Source organism: Protopterus annectens, chromosome 16.part0 (assembly GCF_019279795.1).
Source record: "Protopterus annectens isolate FY-2018-M chromosome 16.part0, PAN1.0, whole genome shotgun sequence".
Taxonomy (NCBI): domain Eukaryota; kingdom Metazoa; phylum Chordata; order Ceratodontiformes; family Protopteridae; genus Protopterus; species Protopterus annectens.
In genome coordinates this window covers 238,378,145-238,401,361 of record NC_056750.1, presented here as the reverse complement: position 1 = coordinate 238,401,361, position 23,217 = coordinate 238,378,145, and the positions used below count along the sequence as shown (strand labels likewise).

The window sequence follows — 23,217 nt, the reverse complement described above, 5'->3', positions numbered from 1 at the left end:
CACCATTAAACAAGTTTATGTGAGAAAATGATTTTATCTGTGCTTGTTGCATAGAGGGGCAGAGCCCTAACTACAGTGTAGGTGACCCAATTTCAAATTACAGCTCAGGAATTTCACAATATAGGCAAGAAAGGATGGGTGTGTCCACATCCTGGGGAGAGTATAGAGCAGAATGAGGTACTTACTTCCTGCCTGTACCCTAACTGGAGTGGGTGATACAAAACAATCATTCTGGGGGTGAGTGTTTGGCCCAACAAGCCACTGTACAGAAGTAGCTCTCATTAGTGAAGTAGGCTGAAGCACGCAGTCACACATGGAGAGGGTACTGTGGGTATTACAGAGAGAAGAGTTGCTATCACTTTAAATAAGAACGTTTTTTTTAAGAGAAGCATGAGAGAAATGCTGCTGCATTAGCTACAGCAGGCTTGCCTAATGAAACAAATAATACCGAGTAAAAGAAGAGCTAACATAAGGTATGGCCATGCAGAATGTTAACTGCCCTGTCAGTCAAAGTATGTCAACAAAACAGAGGACAACCTAAACTAGAATTGACTACCAGCAGTAAACCCGTGTGTGTATGTATTTTTTATATATATATATATATATATATATATATATATATATATATATATATCCTCCAAAAGGTGCAAGAAAAACAACGAACAATCAACACCACGATCTGAGACCAAGGAAACCAAGGAAAAAAGTCACAAGCTGTTTAGCATACCAATCCTTTATTCACCGCTTTCATCAACAAAACTTCATCAGAAATAAAATGTACTGAAACCTATCCCATTTTTATACAAAACCAATTAGGAACTCATCCAGTTAAACAATTAAAATATCACATTCCTATTTCATTAAAATCATTATGTTGGTATACAACCACTATACAAATTAGCAATCAAAAATATTTAAAATAACTTCTTATTGTTAAATAAGACATATAAATACTATATTACTTCATAACATAAATTCTACGATTTTTTAAAAAAGATTTAATATTTGTGGCATCGTTTAACCTGGCTTTTTGATCAGCCCTTAAATGGATTTGCCATTTGGTCTCTCTTTGCTCTAAACAATTCTTAAAATCACCCCCCCAATCAACTCTACCTTTTTCTAATACAGTAAACAAATTTTTTTTAAAACCCTGACACTCTTGACTGTGCTTGAACAGAGCATTATTTTTTATCTCCTTTTCTTATACTATATATATATATATATATATATATATATATATATATAGACAACACCTTGAGTCTTACAGTTGAATATCCCCGGTACCCCAATGGTGTATGCCCAGTGCAAAAGTTCCACATAAGGTCCTTCTAGTATATATCAACACATGTTGCAACTCAAACATTTATACATGCCACTGGATCTATTACTAGAAGGACCATCCTTAGATCTGATATCTCTACCTCTTTCTAAAAGTGTCTTTAAGTTGTAATCCTTTTTGTATTCGAAAATCGTAGAATTTATGTTAGGAAGTACTTACATTCTCACTTATATCCACCCAGTTTGTCTCCCACAATCCACAACCACAGTATCCCTCTAACACACCACATTTCTCAGCCATATCTCTCAAACTATATCCGCACTCACTACTAAACATGTGCACCTTTAAACACTTAGAGTTCAGTTCTCCACCTACCTACATACAGACATACATACATACATGTGAAAAGACTAGATATCGCTACACACATCTGCATGGCATAAATAATCTGATCCAAAGTGGGGACATCCACCTCAACCCTGGCCCAAGGACCAATATACAGTCAGAACCAACCACACCCCATCAAAACGGCACAACTCCTCTCCCACGCAGCCACTCAGTTCACAACCCATTTCTCCTAAACATAAATTTTCAAAGCGTATGTAACAAGACCCATGATCTCCTGACAACCCTCTCACATTTTAACCCTGGCATACTTATAGCTACTGAAACCTGGCTAAAGCCAGAAGTAACTAGTAACAAAATACTCCTTCTGGATTTAAAATTTTCAGATCAGACAGACTAACAAAAAGAAGAGGTGGAGTAGCAATAATTTTTAAAAACACCCTAGAAGTAATCAAACGTCCTTAAACCATTCCAAAAATTTCAAAATGCTGAAATTCTTATAACCTAACAAACTCAATAACAACAAATCAAACTGCCTAGTAGGACTATGTATTCCCCCTGGAAACAATATAGCCACAATTAAAGAAGTTATTTTGTGTCTGTATCACAATATAAAAAACAGACTATAACCTTAGATGACTTAAACATTGACTTGAAACAAATAACAAATACCTCGCCTTACCTAAACTTATTCGAATTCTCACAACTATTAAACGTCACTACCAGGACCCATAAAATATCTAGCAAAGAAACCACTAGATTGGATTCTTTCAAACAAGTCACACATTATCAATGCCACCGGAATCTTACCAGACATTATTAGTGACCATCTACCTATCTACGCTATCAGACAGCGGCTAAACATTCAGAAGCAAGTAGCATACAAACAAGTTCACAAACTGCAGAAATTCAACCACAAATGCTTTACAACAACTCTAAAATGATACAACTAAAACTGCCTAAAGCAATGCCACTAGATGAAGCAGATAGTTATTTTAATGATATCTTCCTAACTATCCCAAATAAGTAGGCCCCACTCAGAAACAAAAGAATCAGATCCATTCCAGCACCCTGGCTAAAAAGACTACTAACCAACTACTATTAAACAGAGACCGGGGCTGGAAAATATGTAAATATGCTCAATTAAGCATTTCAGAATTTTAGATATCTCAGAAATCTCACAAAAAAATTAATGACAAGAAAAAATATTTTGCAAACCTACAAAATGCCCACCAAAATAACCCCAAACAGTTCTGGCAGTTCTTAAAGTCACTTCTGAACCTCAGGCAACGCTCTACCCCTCTTCAATGCACCACAACCTCTAAATATCCAGGTAATACAGAAAATCAACACCCACTTTGTAAATTCTGTCTTAATTACTAGTCAAATAAAACTCCACCTTACCCCTCACTATTCCACATCCCCTACCAACAACAAAGTACTCTTTAAACTTGATAGTGTGTCTACCTCAACAATAAGAAATACCTACTAAAATGAACCACCTTGGCAGCCAAAAAATTACCAGCAGAGTATCTTAAAATAGCAATAGAAGCCATAGCATTCCCAGTCTCCATACTTACCAATATATCCACAAAAGAAAACCATGTATCCAACATCTGGAAAATATTCTACATCATACCCTTACATACATAGCAGAAATTCTGCCAAACTAACCAACTACTTTCCAATAACCATCATCCCACCCCTATACAAGATATTAGAAAAATGCACCCACACTCAGTTATTCAAATACATCACCAACCATACGCTACTCTCCTTGACTCACCAAGAGTTTTGGCTTAATCATAGCACCACTATTGCCTTTTTTAAAGTTTACAAATACATTTAATCAACTCCTAAACAATGGTAACCTAGTCTAAACAGTCTTCCTATACCCGTCTAAAACATTCAATACTGACACCAGAAACTCCTTGAGGAACTAGTATCTCTAGCGCTCAATACGCAATCACTAACCTGGTTCCACAGCTACTCATCCAATAAGAAATAAGCTGTGAAATGTTAACAAGACTATTCTGATTTCCTCACAGTCACAGTCGGTGTCCTTCAGGAATCAGTTCTAGGACCTCTACTTTTCAATATCTTTATCAATAATCTACACCATGCCAGTAAACAAGCCACCCTGGTACAACATGCGGATGATGCCACTCTGGTCTGCTCAGCCCAAACATTATCCTCCCTACAAGAAAACACCCAAAAGGCCTTTCTAGCCACAGAATCATTGCTAGATACCTCAGACTTGCTCTTAAATTCTAAAAAAATATAACTGATATTTTTCACCCCTAAGAACTACTCAAACCAAAAAATAATCCTTTCATATCCTATCAGTCAACAAAACAAAAAGAGAATATGTCACACTGGTAAAACTACTTAGAGTAATTGTCACTGATCAGCTCAGATATGACCAGCACCTACTCCTAACCATCAAAAAAAAAAAAAAAAAAACAAACAAACTGGAAACAAGGGTACCGCTACAGGGCTATAAAATTCCTTACTAATAATTTCAGAAAAAACATAGCACAAGCATACCTACTTCCATCTCTACTCCATGCCTCACCTACCTTTACAAATCTTAACTCAACCATCAAAAATAAACTAGAGGCAGCATATAAAAAAAACTGCAAGTTTTGCAATAAATAATCCTCAAAACACACCACTGCATAGTGCTAAAAAGCATTAACTGCTAAGAAATTTAAATCAACCTTAACTACCATCAACTTATTACAGCCCACAAACTAATAAACTCCCCAGAAAAAATGCCCAGCTCTAAAAGGAATATTACAACCCTAAAACTTTTCTATCCATCACAAAAATCACCTAACAGTGCAGGAGTTTCACTATACTCTTAACCAGGTAGTAAAAAGCTAGAGCCAAATTCCCCACTGAAAAAAAAACAGGTAGGCGTGCTGCATGGTTTCATAACATCATTAAAGAAACATCTGCTAAAAACTGGCTGTGCTCATACACTAACCTCCCCCCCCCCCGTACTCGATCTAAACCCCACCATCAAAGTTACACCCCCCTTACTTCACCTTTCTGTACCCTAATCTTACACATGTAACTTTATATCTCTGTCTCTAAGAAATCTCACTACATATTCTCCCACAGCTGTCATTTACACTGTTCTTCTACAGACTGTCACTTCACTCTCTACCTACTTTCTCTGCTACAAAACTTCCATTTCCCAGATTACTACCATCCATCCATAACCCCTTTTCCCATTTTTGCACAAGAGGTCAGGATGTCACTTCAACAGTGATAATCATCTATTGCCAAGGTTTACAAAAGGTGGCTAAACTTGCTGCTATCCCAGGTAACTACCACTACCTCGGTTTTCTTTAATACAGGTCTATACAAGCTCTCTACCTCAGTTTACCAGAGGTATCATACAACGACTTGTCCTCAAGTTCTACATCTTGCTAAATCCCTTGCTGTCTTTGCCACCCTCCTCTGTACTTCCAACCAATAAACACATTACATAATATATCCACTAATGTCTCTGTACCCAACTACCTCATGAAAGAATAGTTATATAATGTGCTCTAGATGTATTCATCTAATTGTGTTTTCATGTAAATCAAATGTATTTTACAAAATGTCTTTAAATGTACTTGCCTAATATGTGGAGCTTTTCTCCCTGGGCTTCTACTGAAAATGGGATAAACCCCAGTCAGAACTAACAAGTAAACAAAGAGGAATAGATAAATATATAAATAAACTGCCTTGTAATTACAACCACCTAAACACCCTAAACCACACCAACATTAATTCTTTATATCCTACATTTTTTATCAAAAGTGATTAGACTAAATGAGTATTAGATTACATTTTGGATATGTTCATTTTACACTTAATGAGTTTTAGGTGAAATGCCACATACACCACACAGAGATTTATATATATATATATATATATATATATATATATATATATATATATACATATGTATGGTTTACTATGACTTACTCGAACTGCAGGAAGTCGAATGTCCGATGTGCAAAATCACGATGTTCAAGGGGCAGGAAATAGAAACAAAAGCGGTCAACCAAAATGAGTCAAGTTGCATGGTGCACTCGACCTTTTCACAAGTGACGTGCTGAGACTTTGGAGGGAGGTTGCACTTCAGTGAGGAACAGGGAAGTAGCCCATTTCCTCACTGTAGTGAGATCTCGGAGTTGGTATATTTAATGTGCAGGGGGTGTGGGAAGTGCAGGGGGGATAGCCCCCCTGCAAAATAGTAGAGGTGAGCTAACTGCCATGGCTGGAAAAACTGAATGTCAAAAATATGGAATGCACTTAATTGTGCAAACCATTTTCGACATTCTGCTCTTTCATGCTTTTCAATACATTATTTTGCGGCCATAACACTAATTTTATATATATATATATATATATATATATATATATATATATATATATAGATAGATATAGTCTGTGAAAGAAACAAGTTGAAAAATATTACAGTAGCTAATTTTTCATTCACTTTACTCATAATCCAACATCAGAGTGGTACACAAAAAGTGGCTATATTTATCAGGGAATAGGGAAGCAGGCTATGTTTTTGTACTTAGTGTCCTCACTTGCTTAAAACAGCTCTTGTACTCACTTTCCTCACTTATCTAGAGGAAAATAGTTTTTTATTCAGGCATGTCCAAGAGTGAGCTCTCAGTGTTCTCTCCTGTCTATCTGATGAATATGGGCATCTTGGGGCAATGTAGCAATTGCCTCATGTACACAAGACAACCCTCCTCTCCTCCTACCACCCAACACTACAACCTGTCAGAGATGCACTTATATAGCCAAACTGGAGGTAAAGCTCTCTCCAACCAAGACTGAACTTGACAGTCAAGAGGAGAAGGTAAACACTTGCACAACACCACACTCATCACATAGTCCCACTAAACCTACACCACCAAAATCCACACATAGAAACACAAAAACATTCATGGAGGCTCTCAATAATAATCTGCTCAAGTAACAGAGACCTCCAAAGCAGAAACGTAAGCAACCTCCAGCCCCCAACACAACCGAAATGACACACAGCCCACAGACTCAGTGTGCCACTCAACCACAGCCCATAAGGCAAAACAACATCCCAACACACTAGTCATAGGTGACTCTATAGTCAGGCACACTGATGTCCCACTCACTAGGCTAAACAAGAAGAAGGTTACTATCAGCTGCCTGCCAGGTGCCAGGATCTGCCACATAACTCATGCACTCAGGTCACTCCACAACAAGTACAAATATGACTCTGTCACTGTCCATGTTGGTGTGAATGCCCTGAGACGTACCTCCCTGGACTACATGAAAAGAGACATGGAAGAGCTCTCCGATCTTTTAGCCCAGGCAGGTATGACCCTAGCCCTGAGTAGCATCCTGCCATCACCCAGAATGATACTGCAGTACAAGGGCAAAATGATTGACTTCAACAATTGGCTAAGCTTCTGGTGTCATTCTAAGGAGATCCAGTATCTATCTGCCTAGGACGATATGGTCAACAGACCACAACGTTTTGCCCAAAGATGACCTGCACCGGTCACCCCTGGGATTCGGGATACTGGCTAAGGCTCTTGCTGCCCCTATAGTGCCTTTTTTAGGCAAGGTTCAAATGACAAATTCACCACCATAACAGGAATAGGCAAGCAGCAATAATATCCTAGACCTAGTCATTACCAACATGAGTGACATGTGTTCCACACCTGATGTCAACTCCTCGTTGGTCAGATCCGACCATAAGTTAATCAGCCTAGATATCCACATCCCACCCCCAACCCCCATTAAGGAAACCATGGTAAAAAATGTCTCCAAAGCCAACTTCATGCTTCTTAAGACAGAAGTGGCAAGACACCCATGCAGATGGACAATACAGTTATGACTGCTGAATCCTACACAAATGCACTCTATAAGCACTTACACGAGTGCATGGATCGTGCTATCCCAAACAGAACCAAGACGCTATCCTCCAAAATAAGGAAGCTAATCTGGTGGTCCCCTGCCATAAACAAACTCTACAACAGAAGGAAGAAACTGTTGCAAAAGAGAATAAAATCCCATGAGTGGAGGAGCTCCCTGGTCAGCCTCAGTAAGAAGCTGAGATCCCTTATAAGATCCTCCAAAGCTAGCTATGAAAACAAAATTGCCACTGATTCTAGGGAGAACCACAAAGCATTCTATAGCTATATCAAGAATCTCAATGACAACACCCAGAGCTGCTCTGAGTCACAGCACAACAGCACGAAAATTACAGAACCAATTGATATTGCCAACATCCTGGCAGATAGGTTCAGTGCTAACTTTACCCCCCTCTCACCCCCTAAAGGGCCCATATCTATACAGGAAGAATGCAGAGTCCCTGTAATCACAACTACACAGGTAAAAGCTGCACTCTCTAAAGCCAAAAACACAGCATCCATGGGACTGGACAACATCCCAGGCTGCGTTTTACACGAACTTCAGAATGAACTGGCTCCCCACCTAAGCACCATGTCCAATCATAGCCTCATGTCAGGCTTTGTGCCCACTGAATGGCACACAGCAACAGTTATCCCACTCCACAAAGGGGGAGCCACCACTGATCCCGGGAACTATCGCCCTATTAGCCTGATGAGCCTGGTCTGTAAGGCCATGGAATGTATCATCATGGAACTCATAAACAAAGACATTGGTAACCTCCAAATTCTGGACCTCACCCAGTTCGGGTTTTTGAAAGGCAGATCATGCCTCCTGAACCTGATCGACTTCTCTGAGGCAGTCACCAAAGCCATAGATGAGGGTAAGGTGGTTCACACAGCCTATCTTGACCTCGCCAAGGCTTTCGACACCATCCCCCATTCTGGAATTATAGCTAAACTCACTAAACTAGGTATAAATCCCTACATCACAACATGGGTTGCCAACAGGCTCACTAATAGAACCCAAACTGACTTCAAACCAGTGACAAGTGGAGTACCACAGGGTTCAGTCCTTGGACCTCTCCTGTTCGGTATCTACTTCTCTGAAGTACAGGCTAGCACAGAAAGCCTTTGGCTAACGAAGTAGTCGAGTCCCCAAATGATGTGGACATCCTACAGAAGGGCCTCACTGAGACAGATGCCTGGTGTCAGAGCCATGGCCTCAAGCTCAATGCTAAAAAGTGCACTGTCATCCCCTTTGGTAAAAACTCTGTACCCATGAACTACCACATAGGCAGCAGTCTTAACGCCAAATGTGTGATAAGAGACCTTGGGACCCAGGTGGACAGTAGTCTCTGCTTTGATAATCACATCACCACAGTAGTCAGGAAATACTTCTACGTGGTACACCATCACAAAAGGGATTTCATCCAGGAAAAAGGAGGTAATTGTTCCCCTCTACTCAACACTCATTAGACCCATTATAGAGTACAATGCTTCTTTTGGAATGTAACTCACAAGACATCTGCAGCAGCTGGAAAGGCCACAGAAGTACCTCACAAAGAGGATTACTGGCTTCAAACAGATGCCCTACACTGACTGTCTCAAAAAACTCCAGCTTTACTCCGTAGCATATCGCCTACTCCGAGGTGATCTCTGCCTAACATATAAAGCTATGTCAAACCCAGAGCTGTTGGACATGCTACACCTAAAGAAATCCCAATCCCTCCGAGCTACAAGCTGTAGGGACCTAAACCTTGTCACCACAACAAACAGGACATGCTAGAGGGATAGATTTCTGTCCCAGAGACTTCCCATACTCTGGAACAAGCTACCCATCTATGTCAAGCAAAGTTCCTCATTAGAACTCTTCAAGAAAAATCTTTATGAGTGGATGTGAAATAGGAAATACACCCCAGGAATCACTTCTGTGGCTCTGCTCGACAGCGGCACAGGAAAATAACTTTCTTGGGTGGTATAAGCCAGGGAACCTTGTTGGCTAGGCTTACTTAGGCCCTTGGGCTGATAGTCTAGCACCTACCTATGTGGGAAAGCACAAGGCAGCTGCATGATCAATTTCAAAAAAGTAGATATGCCTTTTACTTTCTTCACAAGCAGACATCAGAACTATACCCAGAAACTGGCAATTGTTCTTAGGGGACAGATTATGGGCAAAAGCAGAGGCCAAGTACATAATCAAGGTTCTGGATTACTGCAGGGTAAATACGACTGAGAGAAACAGGTTGAAAGACATTACTGTGGTCATTATTTCTTATACTTTTCTCACAATCAAATCTTGAAGGTATACACAAAGATATATATATTTTGTGAGTAAAGATGATGAAGCATACTGTCTGTGAAAGCACTAGGCAATTACAGAATCACTGCTGAATTGTCTGATATCACTTGACTAAGGTAGTATGTGTGAGAGAGAGGAACAAGCTGAAATAAAGTTTTCTTTCCATTATGTATAGTTTTCTTAATGAGATAGAAAAGTGCAGAATGTGAATATCGTTTAAGGAGGCATGCTATGTAAAACCATAATTCCAAGCAAATGAATATAGTTTGCTTTGTTTTTTTTTTTTTTTTATACTTGATGACAGAGCAAGCTCCAAGGACAAATTTCAAGTGCTCCCCCCATGGCATACTTTGTGGACTCCTCATCCATTCTGCCGACTCCCTGATCTGTCACTGAATAATGTGAAAAACTGCACATGGTCGTCACTGTAGCAAGTTTCTACATAAAGCCAAACCATCTTGAAAGATATTTATGTATTTCATTTTGCTCGTTAGTTCTAGTTAACATTACTAGAGTGAAATGTGTGAGCACTGAATAAAGAAAAAAATTGTCGCATGAGCTTTGCCTAAAGGGAAATTGTAAAGAACGTGTATTTTTCCATTAGTTGATATTTCAAAATATACTTAAACTACTGTTAACTACCCTTTTGTTAGGAAAAACTCTAAATAAACACTGTTCCCACTGCAACTTGTATACAATATGCAGATGACTCTGCATTAATCTGCACAGCTAAATCTGCTTCTGAACTGCAATGCCAAACCCAGAAAGTATTTAGCATAGTTGAGACATGGTTCTTAAAGCACTGCCTTCTACTGAATCCCAAGAAAACAAAGCTCCTACTCTTTACTCCTACTTGTAGGTCCACACCAATAGATATCTCAGTCATTTATAACAATGGTACCCTCATTTACCCAGACTCTACCACCAAACTCCTTGGTATTACAATAGACAACAACCTTAACTTCGACACCCACATTAACAACACTATATGAAATCAGTTAACAGAAAAACGGGCTGCCTGTACAGAGTCAAACCCTTCCTTACTCCAATAGCAAGAACTACCATTGCCCACTCCCATCTAATCTCTACTCTACTCTATGCCTCACCAATATACACTAACCTATCCAAAAAGAATCTTCTCAAACTTGCTACCTCTTATAATATTTCCAGATTTGCCACTGGTAAATCCTTCAGAACCCATCACTGTCAGAATCTTAAGCAACTCGAATGGCTTGAACTTCAAAACCAGCTTCAACTCAGCCAACTTACAATTGCCCATAAGGTCCTTTACCAGCCACACAATACTCCAATACTCTCAGACCTCATAATCCCCTACAAAAATCTTAATGCCTTGCGTTCTTCAAATAAACTCCTAGTTAACATCAACAAGTCTCACAACATGGCTGGGGACTCTATTCTCAAACACAACTGGGAAAAACTGGAACCTTCTACCTATTGAACTTACTTCCCTTCCTTCCTTACCACTCTTCAGACAAAAACTTAAAACCTTCCTCAAAACACACTGGTTGTGCCCTTGTACCAACCCTGACTAACCTATCATTAATGCTACTAATATATTTCTAACTGTTCTCTCTCCACTAATTTAATCTTCTTTAGTTCAATGATAAGCATCTAGTAAGAACCTGGATACTATTTTTTAGCCACTAGCATATTTACATTATCTTGCTCTAAACTTTGTATATAGTTTTATGTTATTTTACTGTTAAATGTATATAATATCTTCTATATCTACTTATTGTTTTTTTTTTATGTAACAATTACTTATTGGCTGTTTGTATCTGTCTTGGAGCTTTTCTCCCCGGGCCTCTACTGAAAATGGACATATATCCAGCTGGACTAGCCCGGTCAACAAATGTAAAATAAATAAATAAATAAACACAGGGGGTATTTTTGATTAACACAGAGCTTGTGAGTTAAAACTGCATTTTTTTCAAGTCTTCTAGAGACTACACTGGTCTTCAACAGCACAAAAAATTGTAATGAGAGCAAAGGATATTTTATAAACAACACGAACTACAGCAAATAGCTCCAAGTAGAACTACTCACCAGAATTATAAACAAAAGCACCCAGTGAATTTATTAGTGGTGCAGTATAAATAACAAATATTAGTCAGAACCACTACAGGAAACTCAAGTGTGGAAACTCAAACACAGTTCTCCTTTTAATATTACCAAGTGACAAATATGGAATGCAAACATATGTACAGGCTGCACTGCATAATACATTTGCTTACATGCCTGTTTTTCATTTCAGACAAGGTTTAGTTACACCTGCTGCTATGGGACCCTTCTCCTTCTCGTGGTCAGTGCCACTATGTTTGGATTCTTCTGCATCTTCTATTACACCAGACCACTGCATGTGTTCTATGGAATTCTGGGAGCCATCATCTTCTCAGTGGTAAACAAATCATCTTAAGTGTTGTTCATGAAAACATTAGTGCTGTATGCATATGAGCGTGAGCACATTTGTGAGAATGAGTGTAAGTGTGTTCGCGCCCACGTATAAGCATATATTCATATATGTACATATTCATTTAAGGGGCACAACAATGTATTCCTAGTGTTTTAAAGTTGTATTCCCATTATGATGTTATTTTTTGCAGTTTAATATCTTTGCTGCTGTTTACTGAAATGAAGCAAGAAATAATAGGTGCAAAAGTTAATGCTAATGTAATACAAACATCAAATTGACTGGGAAATTGATGGTGAACCAACAAAAAATGGTTGGGCTACCCATCACCAATGCTTGTCTAAAAGTGCTCAATAAAATTAAATGACAATTCTTTGTTACAACTTTTAGGGGAAAAAATGATGAAACTTAACCTCTCACTGCAGTGGTGTGCCACTGAGCCTTTGAAGACCAAATCTAAAGGACAGTCTCAGAGAACCTCCATGTTTCTGTTAATTGTTTTGGGAGTACTTGCAAACATTAAGGTTATATGTAATTATTTTCAAGAATTTTTCATTAGGGGAAATGGCGAAACTGCCATGGTAACGGTCTCTCTAAGGAACAAGTCCAGGCTCCTCTCTAATTTAAGAGATTAATGTATTGCACAGGGACCATGCAGAACTTTTTCCATGCATGGACTGGCTTAGGGCATAAGTGTCCAATACTATCCCTAGGACCGATTGTTTTAAGCACATAAAACTGCAGAATAGTTCCCTATTCCATGTTAGTCCTTGGGAATCTGATGGATGCCTCTTTTAATAGAAAGCTCAGAACCCTACTGTGGATCATCACTTTTTGAAGAGTAGGGGTGTTAAGGAAATATGGCAATGACTGAGGAGAACTGGAGATAGGAAATATGGTAGTGGGTGGGCAGAAATGGAAAAACATAGCACAAGTCAACTATCTTTCTGATATGCACATGTAGGTGGCCACCCTCTATTATGGATGCTTGGAGAGATTCTCTCACCACTACCTTATGCAAGGTCGCCGGACATGGGATCAGGACTGCTATGCAGTCCAGACAGAGGAACTCTTTTACCTCCCTACTGCAACCAATAACCCAGAGAACAGCTCTAGCAACCCTGTTTCAGGCTAACAAAAGTGGATTTTCTTCCTGGTTCTTTGGATTCCTGTGGAGAGTTGACCTCTAGTGTCTCCTAGTATAGTTTATCTGCTGTCAGTCAAAGGAATCAGTACAATGAAAAGGACCTGGGCTTTTTCTTTTATGGCCTTAAAGTGCTTATCACACAACAGCAGCAGCTCTGAGAAGGGGGTGTTCATAGATGTCACCTTAATGTCCTGTGAGAGGAGAATAAAGTAAAAAGAAGAGTGCTGGCATGCTGCCTTGCACAGTTTCTCCAAGCTGTGCATTCCACTCCCTGAATCACATACTGTACATTCTTAAAGAGCCTATGGTATGTTTTGCAACTATCTGACTTTTGAAACACTCCTTGCCCTCTGCCTCATATAGATTCTCAATTATCTCATTGTCCATGTCTGATAAATCCCACAGGAAACAGGCCATATCAGTCATACAGTTCAAAGCTATACACTAGAGTCTTGAACTCCTTGCCTAGAAATATGTTTGTTGATAAAGACTGAGAATAGAATGGGTAAGAACTGATCCTTGTGGAACTCCTTTTTAGTAAACACATCAGAGGATATGAATCTGCTGCTCATAACTCTGAAGTGTTAGTTAGATAAGTAATCAAGAAACCATGTACTTGGGCTTATTTCGATTTCAAATATATGAAATAACATGAAGGGTTGGTCAACAAGATCAAAGTCTATGGTTAGGTGTACAAAAACTGGGCCAGTAAGATTACCTTTATACATGTTTAGTAAAAATTAAACTTAAAAATTAGGGTCTATATTACCATGTCGACAGAGCTGTTCATCGAATGCCCTTGTATTGACAAATATCCAGCGGAATACCACAACATCGAATGGCCACAAAAACTTTTTTTTCCCACAGGGAAAAGAATCACTGGGCCAACAAGAAACAAAACAAACTGACAGTCACAATGAAGTGAGGGGGCTTCACCCACACCTCTCCAATGTGGGGGGCTGTGCCCCCCTACTTAAATATACCAACTCCAAGATCGTACTATAGTGCAAGAAAGGGCAAATTCCTGACAATGGCCAAGCAATTTTTTTCACCGGGAAAAAAACTGCTTTCGTGGTTGTTCGAGGTTTTAGTATTTCAGTGGATATGTGTCGATGAAAGAGCGTTCGATGAACAGACCTGTCAATATGGTAATATAGACCCAAAAATTAGCCTTAGTAATAATCAGAGAATGACTGCCTCAGAATAATACATTTGCGTAGCACTTCTGACAACAGGGATACAGTATGTCAGGATGAGACAATACCACCAAATAGAAATTGACAGAAAATGAAAAGGCTGCAAACCTCCAAGACTAAGAGTTAATATGAGTGGTAGAATGTTAGCGGTGGCAATAGTTGGTAGTCTGGCACCTGGTCAAGCAATGCCAGGGTTTGCACCTGCTTCTCTAACATTTGGTAGGCCTTGTGTTGAATAAACTTGCATAAGAAATCCCTGCATTGAGTGCCCCAGTCCTGAGGGTCAGTGCTGGATATTGTTATGCCTTGGGTCCAGCACTTAAAATATTAAATGTAGGGAAAGAAAAAATAAGGTGGTAGATGACCTAAATTTGGGAGAAATGGTGGCTAGTGGGTTTCTTAGACAATGATATGGAATCTCCACAGAATGGGAACCAGCTGAATATAAGGGCACCTGTCTTGGTAAAGGGCTCTGTAGGGAATGCAGGGTCACTGTAGCTGTGGTCCAGCCAGAATGGTTCAGGTAGAAGAGTCACCAGTAGAAGAGTCACCAGTTCCTGTGCCTTCCTAATGGAGCAGAGGAGAAAGGGGAACTGAATGACAGTTTAGCAGTCAACTTCTTGCCTGCCCTCTGAATGCAGCTAAGGTAGCTGGAGAAAGAGTGGCAAAATCAACAGTCTGAATAAGAAAATCGCTCCTGGGTGTGAGTGCAATGCCACAGACCACACAGACTTCCCTGACATCTTCATGAGAATGTATGGTCTGATGTATCCAGTCTTGAACTGTGAGCATGGCAATGCCTTGATCCATCACCTGACATCAGATTACCTGGAGTGAACTTGTTTATTTACATTTATTACCCTGGAATATTCATCTGGGATGTCCATTTTCAGTGCAAACTTAGGGAAAATAGTCTCACTGAGCAAAGAGTCCAACACTGAGTAGAAGGCTGGACCAGACACAGGCCATTTACCTTCTGACATGCGTTTGTGGTCAGCAAGTGTTTTTTTCCATATCCCTCATCTTGTTTATCTTGTGAATCATCCCCGCAGTGAGAAATAGTATGGTGCAGTGCTTAGGTGGACACAAGATAATCAGCAGCCTCCTCTGTGTATTCCAGTTAAAGTTCTCTGGGGCTTTCTTCCTGTAGCGTCTGTCGGCGTCACTGAAATACTTGCACTGTTTCAAGTCTTAGCATTATGCTAGGGCTATAAACAAAGCAAGCATTTAGCATGCCTATCAGCCAAAAGGATTTACTCCTCACAGGCATACTTCAGTTTAGGTGATGGAACTAGGATTGAAAAGTAATCAAGTCTGACTCAAGCTGACAATCTTATGACTATAAATGCACTGAGAATCTGGAAGATGAAGTTGCATGAAAAGTTAATTCTTTAATTTATTAAATTAGTCTACATTAAGAAAATTATGCAAGTGAACCCAACTCTATCATTCAGCAAGAAAGAAGTGGAAGGATCTGGGAGTGTTTTCCCAAATGAAGAGCCGGAGGCAGCCATACTGATCCCCATGTTTAAGTGTATAACAGTTATTTAGATGAACATAAGGTGAAAAATAAGGGAAATTATTACAGATTATCTGGAGGGAAACCGATACCACCAGCCACCCTCAGTAAGACATATTTACTAACACCACACTGTAAATAACGTCTGACTTTTGTATTTTGTTTTCTTTTGTAGTTCCTGGCTGTGGATGCTCAGCTGATAGTGATAAACCAGCGGTACGGGCTCAGCCCTGAAGAATACATTTTTGGCTCTCTTATCCTTTATCTTGACATCGTCATGGTTTTCCTGTACATCCTCATGGCAATGGGGGGTGGAGGAAGCAACAACTGATGAAAATGCAGAAGCTTTCCCAGGATACAGAGACTGTAAACATAGTCATTTCCATGGAAGTAGCTGTTCTGTTCTAAACAACTATATGTGCCAGTACCTACATGAGCCACATGTGGGGGGGGGGGGGGATTCCATCAGAAGCACACCTAAAGCACATCATTAGAACTCAAGAAAAAAAACAGAATATGAAACTGACTACTGGTGTTGCATATGGTGTTCCTGAATACAGGTGCTGTATATGGTGTTCAACCAGAGATAGTCTAAATCAGTTGACCTGTCTTATGCAAGTGTGCAATGGTATCAATAATTTTGATTACATAAAATTGGTTTTCTGCAGTAAAAATGAGGTATAGCAATAAGGAAGTAGCAATGATGCCATTAGGAATAAATATATGCATTCACTTTCAGAATAGAGCTGTAGCTTTCCAGTTCGTACTTCACAGGACATAAAATGTGCTTAACTACATTTACAATATTATTTGCTAACCACTCATATATTATTGCTGAGATAATTAATGGATGCATTTGCAACTTTCAAGTTTTAATAGGCCGGCCAGCTACATTTAAATCAGAGCTGTAATGATCCCAGTAAAATTCTGTCTTTTATTTGAAGCTGCAAAGTGTTCTAGTACTGAGGCCTAGGTTTGTAATGGCAAGAATTTAAAATCTCAATTGTTTGGCAAATTTCTGACTTTAGAATAGAGTAACAACACAGCAATCTGATTACTGCACAGCCATTTCAAAATACAACTAGTAATAAAGCATTTGATAGCTTAACATTTCCTATCAACCTAGTGTCAACAAAAGTACATTATGAATTGTAAGCGATGCAAGTTAGTAAAATTATTAAAGGTCAGTAAAGTTTTGCTGAATTGTGTTGATTCTTAGAGAATTAATTTAAGGTATATAACTTGTTCTGAAATGCTACAGCCCCAGAGATATTATATTTATTCTGGGAACTATATCTCAACCCCAGTCTGGGGTTGTCTGAGAACTGTTACAGTTCAAAAGTTTCTGTAGAATACTAGATTCACCAAGTTGTGATTCAGAAAACAGTAACAGAGACTAGAATGAAAGCTATCATTTTTGACAACGAATACTTCAAATAGTAATTAAATGTTCATTTCTAATTAATTAAAAAAGGGAATTAGAAGAACAGCTGAAGTGTAGTAAATCATTATTTGATTCTACAGATGACCATTTGGTGCTTTTTCTCCAGGCACACACTTTGAAAATAAAAAATAAATAAATACATTTGTTGATTAAAATAAAGTGTTTATTAATAAACACAGAAATCTCAAACTGGTTTCTTCAATTGCAATTATACTTGCTAAATAAAAAATATACTGTTTACATCTTGTACTATGCAACAACTTACTCTCCTTGCTCTTCAGATCTGACCCATTTTCTTTCCATTGTGTTTTACTTCAGCTTTATTTCAAGATTATTTTGTATTTGGGGTATTCCAATGAAACTTACTGATCAAATGAGAGCACCAAAAAATGGCAGTGAAAAAAAATAATAGCGCTGTTCCACTCTTGCCCAAAGTGAAATGACTAAACTGCCTTGAAAATGGGCATATCCTCACCACATTTACCTTGCTATATTAAAGTCACACTGAGGATTTAACATAAGCAGACCTCTGATTATAAACTGTTAACTTACTGCCTGTGAAAAACAGTTCAATCTACCTCAATTTGCATATATTTAAAAGTTGCAGCTCTAGTTTAGTAATAAAAAAAAAAAAAAAAAAAAAAAAAAAAAGTGTTTTTAGGTATTCATATGATTGCATTTGGACATTCAGTGGTTATAATGCTTCTACTTAGGTACTTTGCACAATACTTTCAGGAGCTACTTTGGTATTACTTTAGATACAGCAAATGATTTTATCATTGTTCTATATATAACTGTTTAGTGATGGTATTTTATTTACACTCTGATCATACTATTATCTAATTATGATGACAGTGTATGTTAAAAGCACCACAGAAGTATTTGTAGTTTTATACTTTTCAGTTTTCCCTTATGACCTGCTCAGGGCTGAGTGGGACTAGTTTGGACCACTTCATCAATCTGGTTATCAAACATTAAATAAAGATATGAATGCTCTGCTATCTTCTGTTTTACTGCTTATTGCTTACTATGACTTTTAAACATTTTGCAACATCTTGAAAACCACAGAATGTAAGGAGGTCCTGCTTTTATTTTAATTTGTCACGCTGTTTGTGTAAGAGGCATGTAAATAGTACAGGAACAAGTAGTGTGCCTGTGTTTACAGACAAACTAACCAGTGTGTGGAAGGCAAGTTTATTCCCAGTTTAAATTTGCTGAAATGGCCCCAGCATAAACTTGTAAAAACAACACAAAAAAGAAACAAAGAAATAGCATGGCAGAAAGAATTTGCATAAAAAAACAGCAAATTCTACGAATTCAATTTTTTTTAATGTGGCTTCTTATTCAGAATGCCTGGTTTTAAATCTAAACACAGCCAGTATGCTCTAGACGCACTGAATCAAGACCACTGAGTTCTGCAGTACTCGTGTTTTGCAGGGAGCAAGGCCATCTGCATCTCCCTCATCCCTACATCTCTATATACACTAACTCCAAGATCACTGAACCTTGGGGATAATGGGAAAATGTCTTTAATCCTATACTTATCCAACCTTGCACTTAACATCATTACAACATCTCAGTTGGGATTCAATAATTTTAAACAGATTAATCAGGCAGGTTATGAACAAGTCTTTCATATAAAGTGACACTGCTGTCTGTCATAAAAAAGGTAGAAATTAATAAATAAAAATATCACTAAAATTGTAAATGTAACCATTACTTAAACGACAATGCATCCAGAAGTAACATAAGGGACATGATAATTAAAACATCCATTTAAATATTCAAGGGACTTTTGGACATTCAGCCATTATTTAATTTTAATAAGCAAAGTTAAATACTAATGCAGAGTGGCTTAGTAACAGAAAAGCATGGGCAGGTGTGCCAACAAATAGAAAATGTCAGCAGAATACAGCTGTATGCCAGTTAAAGCCATTCAGTATGATAAGCAGCAAGATGTATTTCTGTTTATCATTTCACCTTTCCGAAAATGCCTTGCACATTGGATCTGTTATATTAGCAAACAAAATCTAAGAGTGCAGAATCATCCAGAATTTATAGGGAAACAGATGTTTTAGCAGCAAGGGGCTCACTGCTGCCGAAGGATTTTTATTTTCTGTTGGTATCTACATGTTTTCCTTCCCTAGGAGTTTGGGCCTCAATATGCAGTGCATAAAATCCTGAAACTTGTGACTCAACGATTATGTGTCTGTAACGTCTCTGCAGCATTGTGTATTCCTGAGACGTCTTTACTGCTTTAGACCTAAATAATAGCTACCAAAAACATTTGCCACACTAGGTGATTTTGGTCTTTGAGAATGTGGCAACATTTTTATAACATTGCACAAGCACCTACCAGCACCAGTAAATGATAAATACCAAAAAGAAGGTAAAATGAACACTGCCTTTTGGGAGTGGGGGAACCCTAGTGGGGTTACAAATCTAAGCACTGCTTTTCAATTGCAGTGAAACATATATCATATTTCTGCCACAGATGTGTAATATTTCAAATGGTACACACTGCAAACAGTTCATTTTCAATATATTACATTTGTTTTAATGGGTACTGTTCAAAACTTCAAATGTGAAGCAACATCTCACTCTGTTACATGCTGTCTTTTATCACTCTTATGGGTTCATAAGCAAGTACTAGGCTAGCTGCCCTTGAGGGCCATTTTAAGCCTAGCCAGTTTCCCTTTTGGTGCTTGAATTAAACTATTCTGTTTGATGTTATATTGGTCATATGAATCTCGTGGTTGATAATTATATATCACCTCTACTGAGAATAACTGGGATCATTCCACAGATAATTTCCTATTTGGTGCTTGAATTAATCTATTCTGTTTGGTATTAGATTGGCCTTACCCATCCCATGATCGACAATTATACAGTACCCCTAATGATAACAACTGGGATCATACTACAGATAATTTGAGGAGACCAATGTACGGATAAAGCATTTAGGAGTTGCCTCAGTCCATTAGTAGTACAAGGGGTATTCCTCGGTTAAATGTTCTATTACCCATCCATTGATCCAAGTTGTACTTGAATATAGATACAGGATACACTTTGTTTTATGTGGCTTCATTGTAACTTGCATTTTACGTTATGCCATAGAATGACATTGTAGTATTCATTAAAAAAAAGAATCATCATCAAAATACAGTGGACAAGTCCACCTGGCAGTTAGGACAGAAGATTTAAGACTGTACGGTTAATGGACTGCTTCCTGTAACCAAAGGGTACAGGGTTTGATTCCTTCCACCTCCATTTGCCTACTGTACGACTCTGAACTAGTCACTTAACCTGACATTGCTCCAGTGTTGCCCCCCTGAAAAAGGATACTTGTGTTCAGTGGGCTTATCTGGTTAACAAATTTATAAAATAAAGTACTATGTTTTTGAAACATTTTGTAATACTTGAAGAAAAGTTTGAAATTTAATATGTATAGTTTCTTAATACACTGATTGCTGCAGTTTGAATAGTGAATGTATTTGTCATGCAGAAGTCTGCTGCACAACTTACATTTTGAACTAACACCTCTTTTATATAAATAATGAAATACATCCTTAAAAGAAAATGGTTACTTCCAGTTCATTTATTAAGTCAAATCTATGCAGTTAATAATGCAAAGAAGACTAGTTAATTTTGAGTTTGTAATCCAAAGTTTTATTTTATTTTAATCTATGTGTTGACTAAATAAGTCCAATGGACACAATTTTCCATTTTCAGTGATGAACTGGGAGCACTCACTGGTTAAATGGCTTACACAGAATCACACAGTAGGCAAAGAAGGTTGAAAGAATCAAACCCTGTACCATGGGAACAGGAAGCAGCTCATTAACAGCACAGAGTTTTAGCCTTCTGCTTCAACTGTCAAACAAATTGTTAGTGCTATTAGTTTATCTTTTCAGTAGAACTGTCAAACATACGCTGGGGAATATTGAGAAAAATGAGCTCCACAGTGCTACTAGAGCTTCGCTGGTGTGGTCTAGTAGTGCTGCAGAGCTAACTAGAAATTCAGAGATATGCAAAAGTCATATGGAACAAAAGCTTATTAGTAACTCATTTACAAGTCTTTGAAATGAACGCTTAACACAAAAAACATGTTAACTGTTCTCTTTTTCAATCCATACAACATGTAGCACATGTATATAAAGACACAGACACACACACACAGATTAAGTGTACCTTAGGCCCCAGGAGTTTTTCACACACACACATACACAGAAGCACACTCTTTTTAGGTCATGCATTAATGTTCATATTATTTTGATTCTTCCAGATTCACCTTCCTGGTTTAAAATCAATTGAACTATTGCCATCATGTTCCACATATAACCATACCCGTTACTTACAACCATTTCTCTGCATACACCTCAAATGTCTGATTGTGATAAAAAAGCCACAATAAAGTATCCTAACTTGCTGTACAGAAATGTACACTAGACTTGCAAAGCCAGAATAACGACTTTTTAACCCGATCATGACAGCTAGCTTTAGTCATTCTCACTCACAGACAGCCCCCATACCCAGCAGTTATAGTCCAGTATTGACAGTGCATTCCTTAGAAGTCTGATAGTGGTAAATATATCACTTGTCTCATGAAATGCACACTAGACCTGCAAAGGCTAGAGAATAAGTTACTTTAATCCACAGACAGCTCCAGCTCCCCTCCCCCAGCAGTTATAGCCACTTGGCTCTGTACACCTCAACTAATTTTGATTAGTGATGATCTCTATCAACTTCTTAGGCACATGAATCATGGACAAAGCTAAAAATAATGAGGGACAAAGGCCCAGAAAGAGAGACAGAAAGTTGCAAGAACACCTTTTTCACATTAATATGCATTTTGCTAAGGATATGAAGTTTGAAACTCAAATCTGTGTCATTATTTAGTGACTACAGTCTTCACTGATTTCCCAAAAAAACATAGATTTTATGAGGAACAGTCTGAAAATATACTAGAAACCAGGGGTGCCCTGAGAAATCAGAAGTAGTTGAAAGCTTTGTTTTACATAAATAGTCAGAAGCATTCCAACTTATTTCACACAAATGCATATTAATCCTGCAAAGTCAGATGGTTAACTTAACAACCAGGAGGGTATACTACTTTCATCCACAAACATCCTCCACCCTGCCCAGAAGACTTACAGCCACATTGTCTTGTAAATTTCATCTTACTATGATGACAAAATAGTATCTGACAACCTCTTAAGTCAAGATTCATAGACAAACCCAACATATATGAGGAACAAAGTGCAAAATCAAGGGCAAACTTTATATATTGCTGTAATATACTTAGGAAGTTGCTAAAATAGCAGTTTTTGCATTGGCATGCATTTTATGAAGGACAAAGTCTGAAAAGTCAAATGTCTGTCGTTATTTAGTGACTGCAATCCTCCATTATTTGCAAGAGAACCACAGGTATTATGATGAATGGAACAAAATATTAGGCAAAATCAGGGAATTCTGTAAAATCAGGAACAGTGACAGATTTGGTTTACACAAAGCCTCAGCAGAGAATACATTTTAGAAGTATTTCATACAAACACACAAGCAAATAACAGAATTCATGTACAACACTCTCCCCCAACCCTATTTAGTCATTATAATATTCAATGATTTGCCATAAAACCACATAT

The 23,217-nt window shown here is 38.2% G+C and overlaps 1 protein-coding gene across 1 annotated transcript in view; it reads left to right on the top strand.

Moving 5' to 3' along the window:
* The window catches only part of LOC122791065 (protein lifeguard 1-like), a 247,227-nt gene extending 229,902 nt beyond the window's left edge, over nt 1–17,325 (top strand). Inside the window, exons 8-9 of the mRNA XM_044058840.1 lie at nt 12,111–12,254; nt 16,304–17,325. Coding sequence (XP_043914775.1) covers nt 12,111–12,254; nt 16,304–16,459 — 300 coding nt within the window. The 3' untranslated portion in view covers nt 16,460–17,325. The remainder of the gene's footprint in view (nt 1–12,110; nt 12,255–16,303) is intronic.
* The last annotated feature ends 5,892 nt before the right edge of the window (nt 17,326–23,217 follow it).